The sequence below is a fragment of the Liolophura sinensis genome, chromosome 4, assembly GCF_032854445.1.
Source record: "Liolophura sinensis isolate JHLJ2023 chromosome 4, CUHK_Ljap_v2, whole genome shotgun sequence".
NCBI lineage: Eukaryota > Metazoa > Mollusca > Polyplacophora > Chitonida > Chitonidae > Liolophura > Liolophura sinensis.
The window spans coordinates 20,896,862-20,924,785 of record NC_088298.1 but is presented as its reverse complement, the minus strand read 5'-3'; the positions used below and the strand labels follow the sequence as shown (position 1 = coordinate 20,924,785).

Here is a 27,924-nt window from a genome sequence, read left to right as displayed (position 1 = left end):
ATCAATGTGGTCGCCGTGAGTTCAAGTCCAGCTCATGCTGGCTTCCCATGAAAGCAGCCTGCGGATGGTTGTTATTTACCCAGGCTGTGCCTGGTTTCTTCACACCACAACACTGGCTGCCATCGTGCAAGTGAAATAGTGATTATGGCATAAAACACCAATCACATAAAATAAATACATAGTATATGTTTGTTTGACTTTTCATACTGCAACCATTAAGCTACACTTATATGAACGGCACATTTAAATTTTCAGTGAATGACAATGTTTGTTGTGGTAACAGGATCTCCACCAAATTTCTGTATTTTGTTATGTGAATAATTCGATTTTTCTAACCTGTCAGGTGAGCCACCAAATTTCCATATTTTCTCGTGTGAATAATTCAATGTTCTATTTGTCAAATGAAAAACCTAATTTTTCCTAAGTTTAATTATTCACCATGTGAGATACCCGCTATTTCTCTTTTTTTATTAGGCTATGTGAACAACCCTTAACCACTGTTTTGGTTTGATTTGATTGGTGTTTTTACGCAGTACTCGTGACTATCTTTCACTTTTACGATTTTGTCGTCTCTTGAGATATCCCTCCATGGGTAAGAGTGCCAGGCTGCTAAGAGTCGCTGAGTATTTTTACCATCTGACAGTTAGCACAGGATTGAGGTAGGCTGATTTCCCTCAAACACACTAACCAACCTCACAACTATAAAACTATTGTGCCTTCTTAATCTAAATAAAACCATACTTTACCAACCATTACAACTGTGACTAGATGCGACACGAGATCAAGTTGAGCCTTGTGGAAATGGCACAAAAAAATAACATTTCTTGGAAGCATATTACTTTGTAAATTAGTCTTTAAGAGGTCAAACAAAAAACACTTAACAAAGGTAGCAATAACATAACATGAAACAAAATAAAATACCAGCTCAATCAGATAAAGATCTAAGTGGTGGAACCAACTGGGTGTGTTAGTATGCAAATTGATCGCACAGCAGTCTTAAAATGTCCATATGCAAATTAACTGTAGTTTCACCAATGAACAACAGTATGCTAATCATCTGGATCTGAGCTTATACATATTCATAAGCAAATTAGTTTCATTTCAGCCAAAGAGAATCCATACTCCACATTTCAGTCAGTTGATGAATATGGAACAGCTGTATCCCATCCAATGAATACGCTATTTGCAAATAAGTTGCTTTTCGACCAATGAGTGTTCAATCACTTGTGGACCAGCTAATGGACATCCTTCCGATCTGCATATCAGTTGTTTGTCAATCCATGAACGTTCCTCTGGAAATCTTCAGTCAACGAATGAACTTTCTAGTCTTAACGCATAATCAATCAGCTCTGACGACAGATGATGTTCACCAACTCCATACCTGGTCAAAAGTGAAACAAAAAGTGCTTTCATTTCTTTATTAAGTTGGAATTATGAATGTTTTTTATTTTTACTTTTGATAATTATGGTTACTTAGCACATGCATGGTTCAGTAGGCTGGTAGAATGATACCTAATCCAGAGATGTCAAAAAACTGCAGCAAATTCCTGGACAGTTTCTTATAAACATTGTAGAGGCCATGCTTTCCTGTGTGTACTAAAGTAATAAACAAAAGTAATGATATGTCAACACAATTTTTTTGTCCTTGTGCCAGGTTCTTGATCAATTTGCTAATGATGCTTTACGTTTAATTAAGTATTACTATTTAACCAATCTATACTGTGAGGTGTCTACAATAGCACATCTGTATGATTCTCTGTCTCTCTTCGTCTCTTTTATTCTTAATCACAGGTACATGCATTAGGCAAATAGCAGTATACATGTATGCAGTTTGGTTATATATGATTTACAAATTGATGTTTCTAACCAACAGAAAGGTCGAGTTTAGTTTTGTTCATTTTCAGTATGACCTCTGGGAAAAAGTCCCATTTACATATTACATGTATATTTATTGATTTATTTCATTGCAGTTTTATGCTGTACTCAAGAATATTTCACTTGTATGACAGCAGCCAGCATTATGGTGGGAGGAAACCAGGCAGAGCTCCGGGGAAACACACGACCCTCTTCATGTTGCTGGCAGATCTCCCCACTTACGATCGGAGAGGAAGCCAGCATGAGCTGGACTTACAGCAACCGCATTGACTAGAGGTCCCTGGTTGATTATGCTATGCTTGCACGCTAACTATCAGGACACATACACCCTCTGTAAGTAAAAATTTTCACAAAATTTGATTTTAATTATGCCACAACATAAGCTATCAAAATGTTCAAAAACTGAAGAATGCCTCTGTGCAAGAAGATAATTTCATACCAGAACACGGTCCATTTTCCATCACTCCAGCTACCTTCGGACTTCTTGAAATACCTAAAATTCACGACATGAAACTTCACAATATTGTCATTTTAATTTCACCAAAAGCACTAAATTTTCAAGTGAAACGTCAGCTAAATTAGAGAAAAGTGGGAAGAAATTCTTGAACATTATCCGGGAGTCTTACATATTGGAAAAAATTGTACACTTGAAGCAAATTAATTAGATGCTGAACATTCTACTATTAATGTTGAGCAATCTGTATTTAGCATTCCCACATTTTTGATTTCACTTGTAGAGATCTGAACCAGCCAGGAGGTACTAACCATGGGTTGATGGGATTATCTCCCTTGGATCGCCAAAACAGCTGCGGGAATTCTTTGCGGACACATTCCCAGACCATCTCGCCAGTCCCCTCACCCTGTTGACAACAACAAAAATTATAAGTTATTTGCCATCTATTTACTTATTTTACTGCAATCAAGTAATAGTAATAGTGTGTCCAAGAATAACTAAGGCCACACCAACCGTAATTATTGTTTTATATGCCGATAAGTCTGTCGGAGGAAAGAATAAAAATAACAATAGAACCTCAGTTGTGGAAAATGTAGACTATCGTTTGCACTTCTTCCTGGTGATGACATACATGTACAAGTATCTAAATGATCACAAGGCCTTGAAAAACGTGACGATTATACAAAACATCAAGATGAGACAAAAGAAAAACGTGACGATCACACAAAATATCAAGATGAGACAAAAGAAAAATGTGACAATCATAAAAAACATCAAGATGAGGAAAAAAACAAAAAACTTGACGACCATACAAAACATCAAGATGAGACAAAAGAAAAACGTGACGATCATACAAAACATCAAGATGAAACAAAAGAAAAACATGGACTTTCAGTTTTTATTCCACTTTTGGATTTTTTAGTGTCAGCTCAGCCGTAAAACTGGTACTGCCTAACAGTAACTGTAAACAGACATTTGTATGTATAGATTTTTTATATACATGCACATATATAGTTTACCGCAAAGCGGTTAATATTCATAATATACTGAGAGTGAGTGAGTGCTTGGGGTTTAATGTCATACTTAACAATTTTTCAGTCATGGAGTCAACCAAGGAGTCATTAGGGTGCATTTCCTTGTTGCAGGACGGATTTCCACCACTCTTATATCCAGTGCTACTTCACTGAGACGATTTACCGAAGGCAAGTAAGCTGCCCCGCACAAGCCAATAAACTGATGTGGATCAACCAGCCGTTGCACTATTCTCTTTATGCTGAACGCCAAGCGAGGACCCAGGATTGATCCTGGATCTACCGCTCCCTAGGCGGACGCTCTATAATATACTCAGAAGAAATTCATGTTAACTCTGACCTTGTTTTTAAACATTTCTGTTACACAGCAGCTCTGTATTATTTGTTCGACAGACTCTCTAACCAGCTATCTTACTTGGGCTTTCATCGACACAGCAAACTTGTCCAGATATGGGACTTTGAGGCCCTCTGTTGTAATCAAAGCAGCAGCGTTGTACCTGTTCAAAGAGACAAACAACTGATTTATGGAGGGACTTCACACCTCATTTCATAAAGTTCTCCAGTTAGTGTTAAAATCATGTGTTTGACAGTGTAGTTTGTGGGCAGTATGTACATGTGTGTGCTTGGGATTTTATGTCTTAATTAATGTGACCACTGTGAGTTCAAGTCCAGCTCATGCTGGTTTCCTCTCCAGTCATATACAGGAAGGTCTGCAAGCCACCCGGGGATGGTTGTGGGTTTCCGCCTGGCTCTACACAGTTCCCTAAACACCATACCACCATTATCTCCGACATCTAACATGAAACCTGTGCCCTATTATAAACCCTATTCCCTATCCTATTCACCTAACAACAATAGGGGAGTTTCCAGCTCCAACTCCTCTTTCATCGGTAAAGGTAAAAAAGTTCTACTGTACCACATGACCACATTTACTATAACATGGGCGTCTGAAAAAAGTTTCACAAAAAGTAATTTAGAGTAGACAAATAATGCGGACGTCAGTGAACTTGCCAAGTTTCTATAGGAAAGAGGTGTGAATTGTGCCTCTGGAACATGGTAAGATAAGTGATCGGTAAATTAAATTAACTCCCTTATTTTCCCGTTAATCTTATGTCCTAACGCTTCTGTTCCTCTTTGGTCGTACATGGGAAGGTCTGGAAGCAACCTGTCGATGATCAGCCCAGTTTCCTTCCACAACAAAGCTGGCATATATATGTATGTATGCTTGGGGTTATACATCGTACTTTGAAAAATTTTCAGTCAGGAGTCATTAGGGGTTAGTACATATACTGCGTGTTCTTGCGTCAGGGCGAGTCCATGCCTCCAAAGTGATGCCACACTGAAGCATCGTGAGCGATTATATTTAGAGTGAGTGAGTGAGTGCTTGGGGTTTAACGTCGTACTCAACAATTTTTCAGTCATATGACGACGAAGGAATCATTAGGGTGCATGCACGTGTAATGTGCCTCCTTGTTGCAGGACGGATTTCCACCGCTCTTTTATTTAGTGCTGCATCACTGAGACGACTTACCGAAGGCAAGTAAGCCGCCCCGCCCGAGCCATTATACTGATACGGGTCAACCAGTCGTTGCACTATCCCCTTCATGCTGAACGCCAAGCGAGGAAGTTACAACTTCCTCTTTTAAAGTCTTAGGTGTGACTCGACCAAGGATTGATCCTGGATCTACCGCTCCCTAGGCGGACGCTCTACCAACTGTGCTATCCGGGATTATATTTAGAGTTTATATTTCCCTTACCCTTCAGACAGATAATGTGTGTAGAAACCTTTCTCTATTTCACCTACACTTTGGACAGGTAAAGTGTGCAAAAATCTTTTCTATTGTCACTTACCATTCAGACAGATAAAGTGTGTGGAAACTTTTCTCTATTTCCACACACCGTTCAGATAGATAAATGAGTAGAAACCTTTATATATTTCCACTTACCCTTCAGAGAGATAAAGTGTGTGGAAACTTTTCTCTATTTTCTCTACATAATCCTCCTTCAGCTCCTTCCCAAATGACCTTGTGAGGAAAAAAAGCAATGTTTAATTTCATAATTTCCATTCATTTTTTATTATTTAAGTCAAATCCAAGTATGATTTGTCAACCTCATTCATGTAAGATGTATTGTAGAGCAAACCAAAATAAAAACATTTATACACCTCAGCAAATATAAAGGAGTTCCAAGTTTGAACTCTTTTCTTGCTGAAGTTAGAAATAGTCCTGAAGTATCATGTACATGTGAGTTGTCAACATGTAAGCTATCTTAGGCAACTTTCATTCACCTGAATTTACTGATCACCCGTCTCACCACGTTCCAGGTGCAAATGGCACTTCTTAAGATCACAAATTCCGCTTTTCCCGAAACTTTATTTCAGAATGAATGAATGAATGAATAAATGCTTGGGGTTTAACATCATACTTAATAATTTGTCATATGACAATAAGGAGTCATTAGGTGGCAGGGTGAGTCAATGCTACCAAAGCGTTGTCACCAGTGAAGTATTATGCCGAAGACACCAGACATGACTCAGTCACATTACACTGATACTGGGTCAACCAGTCCCGTTTCTCTCAGTACTGAGCACCAAGGGTGACAGTAACAAGTAACATTTTTAGTTTTTGTTTTCTTAGTCTTTGGTATGACCTGACCTGGGTTTGATGTTTTTCAGAATCCCATGTTACAGTATATGTAATCAAAAAAAGTTGCCTAAAATTTCTGACAGGTCACATGGAAGTGTAGGATTTTTTTTTACCTTCAGTGATAAAAGAGCTCCGAGTAGAACCACTTTTACCTCCCTGAAATCTCAGAACTCAAAAACATCACAAAACCTTGCAAGGTGTATGTCATGGCAGCTGAATTCTTAACTCACCGTGTCAATAGCTGTGTTAGTCTGGACACATCAACTTCTGACAGACTGGTACATTTCCTCACAGGCTCAGTTATCTTAAAGAAGGTTCCAGATCCTAGAATGAGAATTGAGAAAAGTGATCAAAATATTCAAGTAATATAATCAGATCTGGCTATATTTCTTACTTCTGTCTGTGGCAGAGTTAAGTATTTTCATAAAAGAAAAACTATTCAAACTCAACTTTTTTTGAGTTAACATAAATCTGTATGCCCCTAAAACCACATGAAATGTCACTCAAACTATGCCAACTCACACTCAAACTATGCCAACTCACACTCAAACTCACACTCAAACTATGCCAACTCACACTCAAACTAATTAACTTACACTTTAAACTATCACACGCCAAATTAAACTATGCCACTTTACACCTGAACCTTCCCAAAACAGACTTGAAGTATGCCGATTTAAACTCAAACTATATGCAAACTTACACTCAAATTATGTCAACCTGAATTATGCCAAGTTACACCCAAACAATGACAAATTAGACTTGAAGTATGCCAACTTAAACTCAAACTGTATGCTAACTTAGACTCAAACTATGCCAAAAATTAGAGAATTTCAAGGCGAGGAAATCATTTTACACCAGTCACGGCTGACTTACCGTGATGAGTGAACAGTTCTTGTAGCATCTTATCCACGGACGTTAAAACCACAGAACTCTGACTCGGCATCTTCTCCAGAAGACGGGTGATTCGCTGAATCTGAAGTGATCAGTTTGGCTGATTGATTGATTGATTGATTTGGGAATTTAAGGACACTACACTACACAGTTTGACATCCTTGCAGATAAAGTATAGTGAAGCATCCGCATCTCAATGAAAAGCAGCAAAATATCTTATCTTGCAAAATTCATCATTTTTGGGGGGTTTTAACACCATACAACAATTAACATACAACAAAAAAACAATGACTGTATAAATTTAAGATCTTAAATTATTTCATTAATTTGTATTTTTTCTGCACATTAAAATACATGTTGTTATTAGCCAGCTGTTTTAGCCACACAATTTTTACTACACAGTGACAGACAACATGAGTGAGTATGTTAAGTCATGAGTCATATGATCACTCTTCAGCTTCTTCAAGGTCAAGCTGATCAAGGTCAAATTCTGGATGAGATCACAGCAACAACATTTGGTCGGAGTGGCATGATCAAATTAACCTTCCGTTAGTTCATCTGCAGTTTTATGTCATCTTGATCAAGGTCAAGCTGATCAAGGTCAAAGTCTGGATGAGATCACAGCAACAACATTTGGTAGGAGTGGCATGATCAAATTAACCTTCCGTTAGTTCATCTGCAGTTTTATGTCATCTTGATCAAGGTCAAGCTGATCAAGGTCAAAGTCTGGATGAGATCACAGCAACAACATTTGGTAGGAGTGCCATGATCAAATTAACCTTCCGTTAGTTCATCTGCAGTTTTATGTCATCTTGATCAAGGTCAAGCTGATCAAGGTTTAAATCTGGATGAGGCTGACATAAGCCTTCTCCTAGTTCGGTTGCAGCTTTATGTTACATTGTTCAAGGTCAAACGGATCAAGGTCAAAGTCTGGGTGAGATCAAACACAGCAGACAACACTGGGTTTGAGTGACACACGAGTTAACTTCCCAGTGGTTGGGCTGTAGCTTTACACGTAAGTCTGGGGGTTTGAGAGGTATGAGGTGAAGGGCCACAGTTTACTTAAGGCTTCACCCAGTTTTCCCACTTGGTAAACATAACTGTTGTCACATATGAAAGTGAAACATTTTTGAGTACAGCATCACAGACCAACAAAACCATCTGGTCTACTTTGCTTGGTCTACATTGCTTTCTTCTTCGCATCTTCACTCACAAGCGTTCTGTAATGTGTGTGATCTAAATGACAGTGTCGGGGTAAAAGTTTTTAAGGTTACACATGTGCAATTCAGGCAATTGGGTTCAAGATTTGCCTCTGAACAGAAGAGTGAAGGAGCACTGATTGGGTAATACTGCCAAACAGACATTAGGTTGTTGATTAGGTTGTTTTAGGGTGTTGATGCACGATGAGTTTCCGCATCGTTAGACTGCACCTAGTTAAAATATATCAGAATTTTGTCTCAAAACTTTAAACTTTTTTGCCAGTAATACTTTCTTTCCCCTCAGCACATCTCGCCCCTGAGGTTACCAAGGTAACAAAAAGCTATGCTATGATTTCCCTTCCAGCAAACACAGTTCAAAAAAATGGTGCTCATGTTAGCTTGATTTTTAATATGTTGTAGAGAAAAGTGCAAGCTGCATGTGGTGGGATGGCATTGTACAATGCCAAAGTTAGGGCATATATATTTTTGAGGGTGAACTTGACAAATTTACTACATAAATAGTCAGGAAACTCAAAGTGCTTGTGTAACCTTAAGAATGATAGTCCATGTGTTAAACAATGAGAAAAACCAATACTAGTACTTATTTTGTATTTATGACCACACATACGAAATTTTTTAATTGCAGTCAATTATACGTTGCCTTATTTGTGTGTAAGTAAACAAAGCAAATCAAACAAAGTGTCCTTTCCAAACACAATCAACATTACAGGTCAGGCTGTCTACCTTAGAGAACTCTTCACAATAAAAACGTAAAAGTATCACAGTGATGGATGGACTAAGGTCCTATTTAATAACACAATAAACAAATAGTTCACTCATGAGTGAAAGTTAGCTTGTCTCCCTTGGAGAGCTCTTCAGACTGAGACAGTAAAATCTGCACAGCAAACATGACAAAAATAGTAGACTGACTGCCTTGAAGCCGCCCATGTCCCTCGTACACTTTCCCAACTTGACCTACAGCAGATGTGAATGATGTGTGAGACAAGTGTGTTCTAGGAGACATACAGCAGAAGGACAGGGGAAAGTAGTGGAACATGGGTAATATGCAGGTTACATGCATACTGGTGGTGAGGAGCATGTACTGATCCTTAAAGAATACGTGGAAAACAACTCTATTTGAAGGGAATTGAACAAAAGATGCCAAAAAAAAAAAAAAAAAAAAAATGAAGAAAAAGATTTCCTTTTCAATGCATATATTATATCTCTTAATAACCCCTCTATTTTAGGCGTATGCATGGCTGTAAATGTTTTTAAAATGACATCATCCATGAACTTACATCCATGATGGAGGATCAGCTTAGGGCGCCCCCCACCTGCACCCCACCCCACGCACCCCCCACATCAACCACCCTCTTCTATTCAGGCTTTTCCACAGCAAACAGTTGATTTAACAGCCATCACCATTGACCACTACAGGCTAATTCATTTATGGACTGACCATTGGTTCCTGAAGATAACTGTAGAGTGAAGCCATTCCTATGTCCCAAGAAATGCTGAGAAGTTTTTTGTCACTTTTATATGTTTGGACATATCCAAAACTGCATATTAAGAAATCAAAACCAAACATTTCATGGATCCTTTAACACAATATCACAGTGAGCTCACCTGATATAGCTTGTCTGGTGTGCACCAAGGTTTTTCTGTCATATTCACTTCATCCGTTGGCAGATTCACATTGGCTATCACCTGAATGCCCAAAACAAACACACAATATATTTAAGATATATCAAAGTAATAGATATGCAAAGCCTAAGACATGAATTTGGCAAAGATAAAACATGGCTAAGCGAGGGGGCAAATGAGGAGAGGGGAGCAAATGAGGAGAGGGGGGCAAATGAGGAGAGGGGAGCAAATGAGGAGGGGGCAAATGAGGAGAGGGGGCAAACGACGAGAGGGGGCAAATGAGGAGAGGGGTGTGCAAGGGGGGAAACTCCCTGAGCTTCACATGGAAGACATTTTTCAACATGGTGCTCTGAGAGACTATCTTCACAGTGAAAGATGAAAAGATAGCTTGTGCAAAATCTGGATCAATACATCGGTAGAAATGTGGGATGTAAAATTTATTTATTATATTTGATTGGAGTTTTATGCCATACTCACGAATATTTCACTTGTACGATGGCGGCCAGCATTATGGTAGGAGGAAACCGGGCTGTGCCTGGGAAAAACACATGACCATCCGCAAGTTGCTGGAAGACCTTCCCACGTACAGCCGAAGAGGAAGCCGGAAGCCAGCATGAGCTGGACTTGAACTCACAGCAATCACATTGGTGAGAGGCTCCTGGGTCATTAGCTAGCACGCTAACCAACTGAGCCACAAAGGCCCTCAGGATGTAAAATACTTTATAGGCCTACCTCTGTTTTCACTCTCACACTGCCTACACTGAAATTTGGCAATGCATGTTATAGCAATGCCTGACAATTCTTTTTTAACTGATCTTGGCCTTGTTTCTGTTGCTTGAATCGCTTTGCTACCAGAAAAAAACTTGTCGTGGTTCATTATTTAAATTAGCTTTTGCTGCTGTGAACGGAGATTTGTCACACACGTCATCATAGTGACCGATCAGTTTGAAAAAAAAAAAAAACGGTCAGAGAGTGTATTTTTCGGCTGTCTTTGGTCATTTCGTAAAGTGTCACAACACCTCGCGATACTTGTTTACTGAGAAATGTACCGAAAACAGTGTCGCCCACTGTGGGCAGAGCCTTGCTTAGTTACCAAAACTCTTGACGATAAATTTCTAAAAAAAATTAAAACTGAAAAAGTGTCCAGAGCAGCTTTTATAAGGTTCTATCTGCACACAAAAAAGCAAATTTGGTGAATATATATCCCAGGTAAAACTCATTACATGGATACGACAGGCCAAAAAAAGAAACTGCATACTAAATTGTATCAAGATCAATTTTTGTACATAAAACAAAAGCCAATCCATTTAATGTAATCATTAAATATGCAAAACTTATCTAATACACACACCTTACTGGTTTTCTAACTTGATTTGAGGTTACACAGAAGAAGTCTACACACAATATTTTGTGGAAAGTCATTGCAGGGAAGCCATCAAAAATCATGCACTCTTCAAACATGCAAAATTTAGACAGAAAGACAGAGTGAGTGAGTGCTTGGGGTTTAATGTTGTACTTAACAATTTTTTAGTCAAATGACGACCAAGGAATCCTTACAGTGCATGTAATGTGCCTCCTTGTTGCAGGACGGATTTCCACCGCTCTTTTATCTAGCCCTGCTTCACTGAGATGCCTTACCGAAGGCAAGTTACCCGCACGGCCGAGCCATTATACTTATACGGGTCAACCAGGTGTTGCACTATCCCTTCATGCTGAACGCCAAGCGAGGAAGCTACAACTTCCTCTTTTAAGGTCTTAGGTGTGATTCGACCCAGGATTGACCCTGGATCTACCGCTACCGAAGCGGACGCTCTACCAACTTTGCTATCGGGGCCGGTAAGGACAGACAAGTCTAAATTAATACCCCTTGCCTGGAGAAAGCATTGGAAACTTAAAGTGAAACTTAACTCGAGGACATGAAAGTGTGACGTCCTTGCCTTACATGAAGCCTTTACTTTTTGAGAAAGCATCTGTAGAATAAGTAAACTTAATCTTAAATTGAGGATGCTAAAAGGTTTGCATTGTTGCCTTACATGTCCGTCCTCGTCTGTGAAGCCTCCGACGGTGTTGATCTCCATGACTTTGAGAGGCTGTAAAAGGACAGCGATGGCCTCAGTAACACTCCAGATGTCCAGGAGTAAGATCTGCCCTGACTGTGTCTCCCCTACCGCGGGGATGATAGGGACATGACGCGTCTGCAGACACCATTTGATGGGGTCGCTGTTGATGGTAGAGGCGGTGCCACTCAGGCTGGACCTGCAACAGTAAGCCAAATGTAAACACTTGGGACAAATGTAAACACTTTAATAGTGAACTCTTAGGTTAACTGTAACAGTTGGTGAAAAGTAAACACTTTGCGCACTCTTAGGTTAACTGTAACAGTAGGCCAAATGTAAACACTTGGGACAAATGTAAACACTTTAATAGTAAACTCTTAGGTTAACTGTAACAGTTGGTGAAAAGTAAACACTTTGCGCACTCTTAGGTTAACTGTAACAGTAGGCCAAATGTAAACACTTGGGACAAATGTAAACACTTTAATAGTAAACTCTTAGGTTAACTGTAACAGCCGGTGAAAAGTAAACACTTTGTAAACTCGTTGGTTAATAACTGTAACAGTGGGTGAAATATTTACACTTCGGGTAAATGTAAACGATTAGTGAACTTTTAGGTTAATCACGGAGAAAACTGGACAGAGCCTGGGTGAAACCCACGACCACCTGCTGGCAGGCCTTCCCACGTGTGCTCGGAGAGCATATAGTTTTGAGTCAGTGTTTCTGTGAAGCAGTACATAGTACCGTATGGTTAACGCGCGGTACTGTGCAGGACCCATTCTTATTAGTACCATATAGTTTTGAGTCAAATCCCACAACCATCAGCAGGTCTGGCAGACTGGAGAGCAAGTGAGCATAAGCTAAGCTTGAACTCACAGCGACCATATCGGTGAGAGGTTCCTGGGTCGTTACGCAGCACTGGCAAGCTAACCACCTCAGCCACAGAAGTCAGGTTGCTGTACATCAGAATTGCTGAAAAAGTACATCTGCAAGACACTGGACGCAGAGTAGATTTACTTACTGTCCAAACTGATGTGCCTGTATGAGAGTGCAGCCACTGAACAGCGGCCGCGCGTGCGTTCCGTACGCTTCTAACATGCTTGTGAGTAGCATGCACTCTCCCAACAGCTTGGACCGGTGCGTCTGTGGAAACAAGTGTACAAAGATGGCATTTATAGTATACAGAAGATCATGTTGATACGTCTAAGGGGAGATAACCAGAGTATCATTCCAGCCTCCAGGATCATGAAGTTATCTTGGACTTATGTCAGACTTGGTCTTAACTTGTGGTATTATTACTGAACATACACTTGAATTTAAAAGCTAAATTTCAATTTGGTCATGAGAGTCTTAGGCAACTCAAAACAAAAAGGCCTAAGATAAGACACAATTTTAGGGCAATGAACTGTTTTAAGACTCAGGTCTAAGACTGGTTTGTGACCCTGGAGACAAAAATACCCAAGGTTTGTAAAATTAGATAAAAAAAGAAAACATACGAAATTTAAGACCATTGAATTCAGCCTTTTAATATTGTAGCATATTAAAATAAAGTTACTGTTATCTGTTTTCTTTTTCTTGATTGCTACACTTTAATAAAAGATAATTACGTGTACATGTGATAAACAGGGTGTGTTTTATGTACCATACTGACAGCATATGGCCTATATAACATCAAATACATTTGTTTTAGTTCAAATTGACTACTGTGATTTGAAATAACTCAAATATATATACATATATACATATATATATATACACATGCACATATGTGCATGAGCATTTATAAACATATGATAAGCATCTAAAAAAAATGAATATGGAGTAACCAATCACAAACAATGTGGTCAGAAAAGTCAACAGAACATATCTAGTTTGACGGCTGAAGATGGTAGACAGTTTTACGGGTGGAAAAGTTTGGCAAACCTACAAACTTTCTCACATGTGACATACATGTAACTACAACATATTGGTTGAAAACAAGTGTTTAAAAATGGCATTATACATGTTCTTCATGTCAACTGACATGAAAACTTACCCTCAGCTCATCAGGGGTGATTACGTTATCTTTGGATACATGGTTACCATGGATTACAATTGGTCGCATTTGGTTTCGTTGTAGGAAAGAAATACATGAGACTAGATTCTCCAGCTGAAATGACAAACATTGGATATCTTTGATTAAGATTGAAATTCAAAAGTTCTGCATTCATTCAAAGTATGAACCAATTTTATTCACTCAAGTTGAAACCAATACACTTCAGTAGCAGAGTGAATTCTATCACCGAATGCCTCAAATCTACATTTTCAGACAGAGAACTCAAATTTTCACAGATATTATATCCCTAACAAATACAGTAAGGTAAAAACTGTTTTAGATTGCTATTAGAACAGGGGAGATAACTCAAGTTCTCACTGTCTTGCATCGTAAAACTTTTCCCTAAAATTTGATTTATTTAATTCATTGGTGTTTTATGCCATACTCAAGAATAATTCACTTATATATGTATGACAGCGACCAGCATTATGGTGGGAGTAAACCGGGCAGAGCCCAGGGGGAACCCACAACCCACATCTGCAGGTTACTGACAGACCTTCCCACATACAGCCGACAGCTGGAAGCCAGCATGAGCTGGACTTGAATTCACCGTGACCGTACATTTGGTGGGAGGCTCCTGAGTCATTACACCACGCTGAAGTGCTAACCACCTCAGCCCCCCTTCTTCTGTAAAATATCCGGCTTGATAAATACAATATGATAAATAACGTTTTAGAATGTCTTGAACAGTTTCATCATAATAAGGGAGACAACTCAAATTTGAAAGGCGACGATGTTTCTTACCTCATGCGTGTGATTGAAAACATCATTGCCAACCTGGATCACAGCAAAGGGTTTGTTGGCATCAAGATTTATAAATTGCTTCAGCCAATAGCGAGCTTCTCGAGGATCTGTGCCAACCTATCAGAAAACAGGAAACCAGATATTTTTGTGAATGACAAAACTAGACCAAATACCTACCTATACAATACATATTTTATACACTTGTACTTGTAGTGGTTACCAAATCAGTGGGAAAACAAAAGATTGTTTTCATCATCATTCAATTATTTGTTATCTCACCAAAAAAAAACAAGTACTTCCTAAAAGACAACCATTTAAATTACATGCATACCAACATTATATGCCTCATTTTCACCCAATATAATAGGAAACAATTCTCTGTAATGGCCCATGGCCAAAACAGTCTAAGATGTTGTCTAAGGGAAGATAATTCACTGATACAGCTCATTACTCATTGATATACACCACTGAGTTATCTTTCCTTAGACAGCTTCGAGGTGGCGCTATGACTCAAAGAATCAACACAGAATAGTTTCCTACTGTACTGGGAGAATAGAAAAAAAAAACTGTTCACCCCTCCTCCTCTCCTCACACTGGACTCTTTTAATCTTACCTCACTAAGAAAGCGTTTCAGATCGGTGGAGAATTCTCCGTTGCCTGCGGGGTAGTAGCCACTGCTCTGCATCACCTGCCAGGTGGCAGCATTGGTCATGAGATCGCCCAGGTAATCCTTCATGCGGGCATCGTATGGGGAGGCCGATATCATCTTTGGTGTAAGGCTTAAATACCTAAAAAAGATATAAATCATGAAGTTTATGTTAAGTTCAAAAGGATTCTTTTTCTTTCTATTTTATTCCACAAAAACTACACAGTCATTATGTAGTTAACCACTGACAAGATTGAAATCAATAATCCTTAGCTTGGTACTGGCTAAAATCTTGTTATAAAGCTTTTTATAACCAAGTGAATAGAGCATGGTCCGATACAACGAAACCTTGCATTTCTGATCTAAGTCATACAATGAAGCCTTGCATTTCTGACCTAAGTCACATAACGAAGCCTTGCATTTCTGACCTAAGTCACACCACGAAGCCTTGCATTTCTGATCTAAGTCATACAACGAAGCCTTGCATTTCTGACCTAAGTCACATAACAAAGCCTTGCATTTCTGACCTAAGTCACACCACGAAACCTTGCATTTCTGACCTAAGTCATACAATGAAGCCTTGCATTTCTGACCTAAGTCACATAACGAAGCCTTGCATTTCTGACCTAAGTCACGCCACGAAACCTTGCATTTCTGACCTAAGTCATACAACGAAGCCTAGCATTTCTGACCTAAGTCACACAACAAAGCCTTGCGTTTCTGACCTAAGTCAAACAATGAAGCCTTGCATTCCTGACCTAAGTCATACAACGAAGCCTTGCATTACTGACCTCAGTCAAAGATTGAAATATGACCTTATAAATCTTTTTTATGGGCTTTAGAAATCAAAGTTTTGTCCATATCATCAGTGTTATCTTCAGACAAACGTGTTCAAATTTCAACTTACATCACCAAAAACTAAACATCATAAAAGAGTATTTAAATCTGAAACGGCTTTGTGGAATCTGCTCTTGGCTGTATTCAAAACAAAATGCAGAGGTTAAACTTCTAAAACTACAGACCTCTTCATAAACAGACATTTGCAGCATAATTCAGCAAATGTTTCTGATATGCTAATTTTAGTAGACTGCACTGATATCATTTTGGACCAAAAAAAGAAGTCACAGCTCAGGAAAGTAAATGATCCAGTATTAGAATGTCTTATATTTCAAAAAGTGCATGATTTAATTTTGATCGTATTAAAGATGATAGTGGACATTACCTGCGATACGGTCGTTGATAACAGCGCACCTGGCGAGTTCCATGAACGTGATGACTTCCCAGAATTCCTGCCATACTTTCATCACTAAGAATTGTCTTGCCTTGTAAAGTGGACAGGGAATTTCGCATCACAGAATCCTCACATGAAAGACAGCTTGATTTTGTCTGAGCAGTTTGAATAAACCGTAGGAGTTTCAAGAGTTCGTCTCTTGGGAACTTGTGCACATATCGGGAAAGTTTTCTTGAACACTGGCAACACTGTGTCAGGATGCCTACGCCATGATGCTTCAGTCTGTTAAAAGCCTGCATTTTGCTCGGTTGGTAATGTTACTCAGCTTCGACAGAAAGCTTAGTTAATAAACTTGAATAAGAAAAAAACAAAACAAACAAAACTGATAAAATGATATAACAAAATGATTTAAACCAATTGAACAACAGTATCACAATCAGTTCTTGTCAAAAAAATGCACACATAATTAGAGCCTGGAAAGACAAGAATGGCAACCTTGAAAATCAGAATAAACAGTCATTTAAACCAACTTAACAACAATATCCCAATCAGTTCTTATAAAAAAAAATGCACGCATAATTGGAGCCAGGAGAGGCCTAAGAATGGCAACCTTGAAAATCAGAAGAAATATGAAACATTTAGGCTGCTCTGTGTTTCCCATTCACCCCCCCCACTCTTCCCACCCAACCAATTCAGACAAAAATGTAAAAACCACACTAAATATAATTAGCATACAATATTCTGATATGCTAAAAAAAAAAAAACCTTTAAATATTTGTAGCTACAGCTTCCCCAACAAGCCGTCATTCAAATGAAATTCAGACTTTGTTGATCTGTATCTAGCAAGTAATCTAAAATGCAAACATTATTACATCCCCTCTGACACTCTGTAAGTATATCGTACGTCCAGTTAACACATAAGGCTCGGTAATAGTTCCATGTTTTGATTTCATTTTGATTTGATTCAGTGATGTTTATAATGTTGTAATGAAGAATACAAGTATTCCACTAGAATTTAATAGGCTCAGTTGGTTAGCGCGCTAGCGCAGCACAATGATCCAGGAGCCTCTCACCAATGCGGTCGCTGTGAGTTCAAGTCCAGCTCATGCTGGCTTCCTCTCCAGCTGTATGTGGGAAGGTCTTCCAGCAACCTGTGGATTATCGTGGGTTTCCCCTGGGTTCTGCCCGGCTTCTTCCCACCATAATTCTGGCCACCTTCATACAAGTGAAACATTCTTGAGTACGGCGTAAAACACCAATGAAATAAATAAATAAAACAAATTTAATACTGCAGTCAGTTTTATGGGTTGAGAAAACCCAAAGTTATTAAAAACAGATGACATTTGGCTAACAACTTATGAACTTTCCCAAACACAGGACACACATATTTTCACAGATAGTGCCTGCGTAGTATGTAAGCCATATTGCTGGGCAGTTCAAGTGAGCAACAGACTCCAAGTTTCCATTACATGTCTTGACTGTCCCACCATATTGCTGGGCAGTTAAAGAGAGCAACAGACTCCAAGTTTCCATTACATGTCTTGACTGTCCTACCATATTGCTGGGCAGTTAAAGTGAGCAACAGACTCCAAGTTTCCATTACATGTCTTGACTGTCCTACCATGTTGCTGGGCAGTTAAAGTGAGCAACAGACTCCAAGTTTCCATTACATGTCTTGACTGTCCTACCATATTGCTGGGCAGTTAAAGTGAGCAACAGACTCCAAGTTTCCATTACATGTCTTGACTGTCCTACCATCTCCACTGAAAGGTCTTTATGACTAAGGTCTTCAGTCATTCAATCAATGCAGTCATACAGAAAGCATAGCATTAATTGGTCCTGCACACGATGTCAAATCAACGCACCTGCAAATTATGCTAATGTCCTCATGCTGTACTGGAATTTCACCCCTTTTGTAATTTGTTAGTCCTTGAAATCCTCACTCATATTACAGTTCTTTTGCATGAGTAATCCATAATGCTTTGAGACTCATGTTTGAAAGATCATTAACACATACTACGCTGCCAACTCATAACACATCAACAGAAAACTTTCTTCACAACTGCTGGCACAGACGGTTAAACTGAATCATTAATTTGTCCCGCATGGTACAGCAACTTTATCCTTCAAAATTTCCCAGCAGAAGTTGCTCTACAAGTCTGAGGGGTCATTCTCAGACAGAGGCAGACAGCCTCTTGATGGAGCATCTCCCCACTGTCACCTGACACATGTACCAGAAAATGTGACGTCAAGTAGAGCACAGTGTCACGAGATGACACCATGCTTCCTTTGGTTCAATCTAATTACATCACCCATCAGAGAGGCACTGATTGGTCGATTTGAGTAGCGCTATGTTCCAGAACTACTTCAACACAGCTGTTTAATAACTGACCCTGAATATTCATGAGCTCATTATTCCAACAATCTAAAAACAAGATTCTTGTGAGGATATTATTCTGGACTTTTGTGACACAAAAATACTTGTGACATGCGAATTCTTGATTGCTGCAAATGATGATTACTGTGACATACAAGTAACTCTTGTTTTAACTGTAAAGGACAATGTTGTAATCCTTGTGGAAAAACGATGTAGACTTTTTGTCAACTCCTGTTATTTACATAACAATGCTGTGACATGATTCTTGTTTACAATACATCCCGACTCTCATTTACATTTTGTGACAAAACAACTTGTTACACAAGAATGTCCTGACATCATGACTTATGACACAACAAAGCTACATCAACATGACTCTTGTAACACAAAAAAAAGTTGTGACACTAATACTCTTGTTACACAACAATGTTGTCACATTGTGACTCTTGATACAGAACAACGTTGTTACCTTTTAACTTGTTGCAGAAGAATGTTGACATGTCTCTTATGATGCAACAACTGTGGATCCTGTGACCCAACAATGTTGTGATATTCAGACTCTATAAAATAATATCTACAATGTTATAATTTTCATAAAAAAAAAAACAATATTATGATATGATTTTTGTTACACAAAAGACCATCTGGTGACTGCAATCATAGATCTATATGTACACAAATATATGTGCACTTTCAATGATGAGATCTAGCAGCCTATGTGTGTTAAATGGTAAATACCTAATGTGATCTTACTGGTCCCACTACGGTTAGAAAAGGCCACTGTCAAATCCAAAAATCCATATTACTAGGTTGAAAAAATTATAAAAAAATAAATTAAACTTTTTTATTGACGGTGTTCTAATAATGAGCTTTCATCTGACACATGCTTCTTGTCAGTGCTTTCTTTGCCTTATAACACTCTCACATACAAAGACATATATAACCTTAAATCTTGAGTACATGCCACTTCATCCATCAGTAAGTACACATGGCACTGCCTCTCTGGGTCAGGTCATAGGTAACCTTAAACCAACCCTTAACTGTGTCAATGTCAGGGCGACTGACCCCACAGCTGACACCCCCCCCCCCCCCACCCACTGGTTTCCCATTCATTGATACCATATCTTAAAAGGCCCACAGTTGACAAACAGCCATTAATCAGGGGCTGACACCTCTAAAACCTTTTCACACATCAACATGAACAGGTAATTCCTCTGTTTGTCCATCAAGCCTGAAAATAATTTTTTAATGATAGAGGAGGGTATAAATATAAAAATAAAACAAGAAAAATCATCCCACTGTGGAATTTAACATGTACATGTATCTTTACACGTAATAAACATGTACATGTATCCTTACATGTAATAAACATGTACATGTATCCTTACACGTAATAAACATGTACATGTATCCTTACACGTAATAAACATGTACATGTATTCTTACACATAATAAACATGTATATCTATCCTTACACATAATAAACATGTACATGTATCCTTACAAGAAATAAACATGCACATGTATCTTTACAATTAATAATCATGCACATGTATCCTTACAAGTAATTAACACGTACATGTATCCTTACAATTAATAAACATATACACGTATACTTACAAGTAATTTTTTTACATTATATTTTCTTTGGCTCTTTTTTGGTTTTGTTTTTTTCTGCTTGTGAAATGGTATCATTTTGTAGCAGTGGCTTCAAAGTTTCATTCTAGGCATATATCTGTGTGTTTTCAGGGAATGGTGGCAGACAGACACACAAGGCAAAAAGAGTGAAAAGTTGTGTCAGAAGACAAGGATTATAAGGCGTGGAGCTTTTGGCACTCAAAGATTTAGGGACAGTTCTGCGAGGCCAAACGTTAAATGGTAAATGGTAAATTACTTCTGGATTGTGGCCACACCCAAGATATGAACTGATCATGAGCTACAGTAGGTGAATAACAGGTTACAATACAACAAAGAAAGGATTGAAATAATGACTTAAAGATAAACATTGACATGATTTGTACGGAGGGCATTGCAATTCTATCACGGACGTAAAATAAGTGCAAACAGTAATGATAGTGACATGTAGGAAATCTTAACGAAGTGCCTGAGGTGACTGAATAATAAACAGTAAGTTATTATCCATATAATCCAGTTATTTTATCCTGCCACCTTCTACAAATGATTACTGTTATTCTATAACCTTTTCGCATGTTTGCAAGGTGTTTATTCAAGCATATTCTGAAGGTAATATTGGGTGCAGACTGATGAAATTGCATTTTTTTTTTTTTTTGAAGCCCTGAAATTGGCCAATCCAGCGAGTGTGGTTTTGTCTCCATCATCAAAATAAAAATATACACAAATTGCACTGAAAGTTGCTCTTTCATATGGGAAAAGGTTGAGGAATTAGGGTATTAAACAAAACTATATCTGTGAAAACTGGACAATAACGAAGGTACAGTTTACAAGCAAACATTATGTGAATAAAGTTAAAAATTGTTATGGCATTCCCTTGAAAATGTCACACTTTTGTGTGATAGAGAATATACAGCCTGTCAAAATAACTTACCTGACTTCAACTGTAGTGTAATCAAACACACCAGTATACAACAGGTGGGGGAGGCAGTGGAAACATTAAGGACCCAAACCTCTTCACTAAAACAGTACTGCTGTTAATGTTTATGCTATCATTGGCTGTTACATGAACAGTTATATCCTACATGTAAGATGTGACACCATGCAGTCTAACACACACACTGGTCAAGATGTGGCATGTCTGACCAATAACACAGGTAACAGTTAACTCTTTGAGGTCCTGTTCTGGCTGACCACATGGGGCCAAAAATTCCATTGAATAATCTTATGTAATTAAAGGTCAGGCTGAATAACAAGGGCACTGGTACAATAAACCTGCTAATAACATGGCCACCCTCAATGTGTACTTCGCCTAAAGTTCAGTACATTGCAAACAACACATTTTACTTGATTTTGGACAGATTAATTTACCTTATATTGCCCCTCATCAATTTGTGTGAAATCTGATCAATTTCTTATGAGGAAATCTCAAGTGTCGGCATAAAAAGGAGAAATTTACAGCGTTTTAAGTGCATCAGAAAATGCTGCATTTTTTTTTTATACCAAACTCTACAAGCGAAAGACAATTATACATGTACATGTACTGGTACATCTACGATTTGATATCATCGGCCAATCCAACAAATGTAGTTTTGTCGCCAAAATCTAATTAAAAATGTGCATAAATTGCACTGAAAGTTTTTCTCTTATCTGTGAAAAGGATGAGAGTACATGTGAAATGGTGAAGATCTCTCTATAAAGGTAAACAGAAACGAAGACTTGTTTTGTTTGAATGAAAAAGTATGACATTTACGGTAAGGCATAGCTAATCTTAATCCACTCGAGTATGAAGGCATTTTGTTTTCACACCCCCCCCCCCCCACACACACACACCTCGCCCTTAATCATGGCAGAAAGTCACCACCCTACCTCCCTCCCCCTCCCAACTACTTCCCCCTCCAAGTCCACCTGTGTAACAAAACAAGAGGAAGGCCTAAGCACTAACAGAATTTCTTTCTCCTCAACTTGCCCTTCAGCCCAGAAAATCCCTTACAATCCTGACCCATTCAGCAGTCCACTTGTTTTTCCTCCCATACAGGGAGGTGCAAAGTTTAGTCTACTGCCAGCTGGGGTCATGTTGCAGAAGATAAGACTTCAGATGTCATGATGAAGATCTGAGAAGTGTGCCAACAACCAACCAGGAATGTAAAATTTAAATTTTACACCTGCCACCAACACTCCCCTAACTCTTCAACCAATTCGCATATGAAAGAGCAACTTTCAGTGCAATTTACGCACATTTTTAATGTGATTTTGAAGACAAAATTACATTGGTTGGATTGGCCAATTTCTGGGCTTCACCAAAAGTATAAATTTTTCAGTCTGCAAGGAATAATACCTTCAGAATATGCTTGAATAAACACCTGTTTAAACACCTGTGAAAACACACCAAAAAAAAAAGGCCTTAGCTCTTCAGTTTTCATTTGGATTTTAGGTCTTGTTCTCCGCCTCCCTATGTGATTGTCTTTAAAAGACCAATGTTTTCCAATGATCAGAATCACAGAAAAAATAAAGCGAATTCCCTACCTACCCATTTTTTTTGGTGTTTCAAAGTGTTGGCTTCCTTGGTGCGTATGATCTGTTGAACTTAGTCAGGCCAAACTTGTCCTCATTCTGAGAGAGGCTAAATGTTTGACTTTATATAAAACTTTGTGTACAGGTTCACGAGCTATATATGTAAATAAACAAGCTTGACCTGACCAGTCACTGATCAGCAATGAGCCTATGAATCTAACCAGAGTTTTCTGAATGTACAATATATGTAAATCCCCCCTTAGTGGCTTACCTCAACCCAAACCTGACTTACTGTACACAACCCAAAGTTTGTCCATGATTAAGTTGCTCACTGTGCCAGATTCTTAGAGTTCTATTCGTCTAAGAAAATTGTTTTGAGGTTTGTTTGAAAATAGATTGATATCCTACTGGAAAAATTTGAGTTTCAGCACAGAGAGTAATATTTAAGACTTTTATTTATCTCTAGAAAAGCATTTTGTGGAAAAATTGTTTAGGGCTAATACAGTGCCGTATACAATTTGTTTGTTTGATTGACTGGGGTTTAACTACCTCACAAATGTAATGACAAACACTGCAGTTATACAAAGGTAGTACCGTAAGTTTTGTGGGTGGAGAAAACTAAGACCTCACCTACACGTGACAGCCGTGACACACAAACTGTCAAAGAGTAAGCCCTGAGGTAAAGAAACCAGCAAACTGGACATGGATGCCCCTCACCTCTTTCCCCCACATTCTCAAGGCTCCCCACACGTAAGTCCCTCAAGTTCACCCTTCCTGCTCAGGATTTTTCTTGTCAGTGCCCTTATTAGTTTCAGTTTTTGGCACTATTGTCATTTAGGAAAAAAAAATCCAATCACCATGAAACGAACCTTCAATGTTTGTCATGTCAAAATTCCCTATCCTTACATGTTATGAAGTAAAAATACCCTACCTGAGTGGAATAACATTTTATCATGTGACCGGTACTCCTCGTGTTGATTAAAGGTAGCACTCATCACTGCCACGTCATGACACCCGCGAATCTGATCGCGGCACAAAGATGACAGATTCCTCCGTCGGAATTCTCCATGACTCTGAAAGACCAAGGGCAAATACACTAATTCCCTCGCTATTGGCCACATATACGCACCAGGGTCCAGTTTCATAAAGTGGCATGCAACATTTTTTTGTCTTCAATTCAATGCTTTTTTTTTGGTACATCGCTATTACCGTACAATTGTCCTATATGTGCTATTATCGCACATGTATGACATCTTTGTGAAACTGGGCCCTGTTTGGGCACCAGCCTTTGGTTTCAGGAAAAAGGACTGGAGTACATGGCCTCTTTATATCTCAAAAAAACCCTGTGAAATTTGTTGATTCCATATTTGACTGTCCTTATGAGCCATTCACCTAGCTGTAATTGGGTGGCTACCACATTTCTTCTAATTTTTAGGACGCATATTAGTAGTACTGGAAACAAAGAGTTACATGTCTATCTCAGTTTTGGGGGGAAAGTAAAGATATGAATATGTTGGTCATTAGATGGGCTAACCATGTGAAAAAAGAAACCAAATATTCCTGCTACAATTGCATGTATATTGGTTAAAAAGAGCTGACCAGGTGGCCCAAGAAATAGATGAATTAAGGTATTGTCAATCCAGCTGTAAATGTTCAAGCGTTGTTTGTGTTACCGTTACTTTTCAGCTAAAGAAAGCTCACAAACAAACCGGCCTTAAATGTTTGTTCCCGTTTCATAAAGCAGGCTAGAAATAGTTTCTTTTTGTTTAGTAATACACAGGTTATTATCACCGTCGCCCTTGAGGGGTGTCACTGAACCATATCAATAATGGTTTACCATGGCTGGTTTACTAGTCTGATCAGCTCAATAAATCAATGGGTTTCTTACACACATGTGTACTACATACCTTAAATCCTCACCAAATTCAATCAGAAAAGTATAACTAAATTTATAACACTCAGAAAGATTAAAATATACATGTATTGTGCAGATAGGGGCAGACATGGATTTCATAGAAATTATAAAATAACCTGTCCTGGTCAGTCAACATTCATTTACACTGCTCTATAGAGTACAACAATGTTTTCAGAACTCACCAGGAAATACTGCCTATACCAAAAGTGACCTAAAATTTCGTCCATGACTAAGTTGTTCATTTTTCCAGATTCTGGGAGTTCTATGGATTTTAAAAATGTGATTTGAGACGTGATTGAAAGGTAGGATGATATTCTACCGACAAAGTGCAAATTTTAGCACTAGAAGTAATACGTCATGACAATTATTTGCCTCCAAAAATGCTGTTTTGTGGTCAAATTTTTAGGTCATTTAGGGTATTCGCATTACCAGTTGTTCTCTACGTCAAATCATATGATCAGCAGTTGTAGTTATCATGTATGGGGTCAGAAAAAAAAGAAAACGAATTAAAAAAAATAAAACAAAAAAATTATGGAACATATGGTCTTTAATTGCCAGTATGAATAGTAGAACAAATACAGTCATGACACTATCAGCAAAAGTATACAATAAAATTTAAATGTTTTTTTTTTCTAAAGGCTGTTAGGCCACACCAGTTTGAATTGTTGTTTCATAGGCAGAATAAATCTTTTAAACTTATCTTAAAAATCGCCTAATTTGTTAGATATTTTTTTTTGGTTGAAGACATTTCCATGACCAGAAAGCCTTGAAAAACAGAATTACAGGGAGGGAATCTTTTCCATCAAAATCAGCTGAAATTTCTTCAACTAGCTGACCCCCATTAGAAAAAAGATTAAATTTTGATATTTTTGTCAAAGATTAGATGCTTGGAAAATCCTGATTGAACTGAAATGAACTGAAATCAGCTGAAAATCATCATTCCTGTAAATATATTAAAATGATATTTTGGATGCCAACACATAAGTTTTTCTTAAGTTAATTAATTAAGAAAAATTAAGAATGATTTGGCAATTAAAAAATCAAAAGTCACAAAAACTCTTAATTGGCCCTATAAGTTGTATGTATCAATCAGAATCAAGAATATGTATTACTCAAAAAACATGCTAAACATATAGTTTATAGCTACATGTACATGTATATAACCCTAATATAGTATATAAGGTGGATGAATCATTCACAATCAAGCCAAAAGTATCACTTGAACACTTATGTTTCTTATCTTTTTGTCTGTCCACATATCGCAATCAAAACGCTGATCAGTTATTTCCTAGGCTGCAAGATTCCTTGTTCGTACTCACAAGCGATTCGTCTTTCTGACAACCTCGACATATTTCATAAGGGCAGGTACCTGCATAAGGTTTTTAACGGAGTGTGCTATGACCATGGTTTGGGGCCAGCCTTGGCCAAACAAAATTAAGCCAAACATAATGTCAGAGCAATCTCAGACTAATGAGTAGTAATGAGTGGGAAGGAAGCTGTTCAAATCCACGCTATGTGTATTTTTTTTTAGAGATATGGATGGATGATGTCACGATTTATGTTAGAATTTCAAAATAACTGACAGTTGTTAAGACAAACTGGTTGTTGCCTTTGTTCGAAATAAGCCCAATCGGCGTTTCATGGGTCTCGCCAGCTCACACAAATACCTGCGAGACAGGTGGAAGCTCATGTAAAACTAATGTAGATAAAAAGACATTATTTTATGGTAGTTGCTACACTGAATACACAATGACGGTGCTGTTGGCATTGTAAGATCATGTCTTTCAGCTGCAGTACTTTGTGGCTTCCACCTGTCTCGCCGATATCTGCGTGAACTCACGAGAACCCTGAAACGCTGATTAGACGTATCCCAGACCTCGACACGAAATAGCTCTCACTCGCAAACCTTACATTAAGAGAGTGATTCATCGCGCCCCTTGCTATAAAGTGTTCAGTATTTAGTTGAGCAAGATTTTGAAACAAAAATTCTATGAAATGTCAAGACAAACTCATAACAAACATACGTGGGCTTGCACACATATAGAACAGCCGACAATCTGGAAGCTTTGCCGCTTTGAGAAATGACACATGCTCACTGAAAATGTTGTGAACCGGAAAACCTTATCGTGATGGCGTCCATCATAACTGAGAGAGGCAACAAGGGAAATTTTATGAATTTATCCACTTTTCTCGGGTGTTATGCGAGTGACATTGGCTATGACACGAGTGATGTACAAGGGTGTGTTTGGTGACTAAAGTACATTGTAGAACATGTAGAAAATACCCTGATAAAGTCAGAGCAGACAGTAGAATCAACGGGACAAACTATATGACGCAGCGCAATGTCACCAGGCATTTGTCGTAAGATTATATGGCTGTGATAGCATGGCGTTTGCTGTTACAATGACAAATATGTAGCATTGGTATTTCGTCAATAAATGTGATTTTTCATTCATTAAGTACATGCATAGTTCACGACATGGAGTGATTTACTGCTCCCAAGAGACTCCCCTTAGCAAACTGTACGGAGTGATTCACCACTCCCCTTCCATTTCCTTATTTCAAGGTATGTTATCCACTGGTCGCTGATCCACTTCTTAAATGTTCATTAAAAGAGGACATTTTTTAATTACTTGACCTCACTTTACCAAGTGACAGCAACCAAGTTTTTACAACAACTTGACTGTCCCTAACTGAATTTCACAATGCACCAGTATTTCGCTTTCGGTCAGTCAGTTTTAGTAAATATAACAGTATTGTTGTTGTCGTTTCATTCCGATGCCGACTCGGCTGATGTAATCCTAGAACTTTAGTACCAGTGATAGTCAGAAAAAATAATCCAGTACAAAAGTCACAACTACTGTTTTTGACTCAAAATACTTAATCATAATCAACGATTTATACTTACTTCTTGTTTACAAATATCTCTTCACATGACAAATCTTGCCGGTCAGCTGGAAAAGTTCATTTGTAC

At 38.3% G+C, this 27,924-nt stretch overlaps 1 protein-coding gene across 6 annotated transcripts; it reads right to left on the bottom strand.

The window, feature by feature from the left end:
* Window positions 1-263: 263 nt before the first annotated feature.
* LOC135464613 (N-acetylglutamate synthase, mitochondrial-like) lies at window positions 264-27,924 on the bottom strand. 6 transcript variants are annotated; one of them, XM_064742058.1, is made up of 16 exons: window positions 27,859-27,924; window positions 23,967-24,108; window positions 16,504-16,863; window positions 15,249-15,423; window positions 14,636-14,752; window positions 13,832-13,945; window positions 12,818-12,939; window positions 11,776-11,998; window positions 9,725-9,805; window positions 6,882-6,981; window positions 6,236-6,329; window positions 5,307-5,384; window positions 3,776-3,857; window positions 2,641-2,735; window positions 2,315-2,368; window positions 264-1,381 (listed from the first exon to the last, which is right to left on the bottom strand). In XM_064742058.1, exons 3-16 carry the CDS (start codon window positions 16,809-16,811, stop codon window positions 1,303-1,305), a joined length of 1,722 nt encoding a protein of 573 aa, XP_064598128.1. In that variant the 5' UTR covers window positions 16,812-16,863; window positions 23,967-24,108; window positions 27,859-27,924; the 3' UTR covers window positions 264-1,302. The 6 variants fall into 6 exon arrangements, with proteins under 6 accessions (XP_064598128.1, XP_064598133.1, XP_064598131.1 ...); XM_064742063.1 differs by lacking the exon at window positions 23,967-24,108 and having other exon boundaries at window positions 27,859-27,892; XM_064742061.1 differs by lacking the exons at window positions 23,967-24,108; window positions 27,859-27,924 and adding an exon at window positions 18,000-18,675.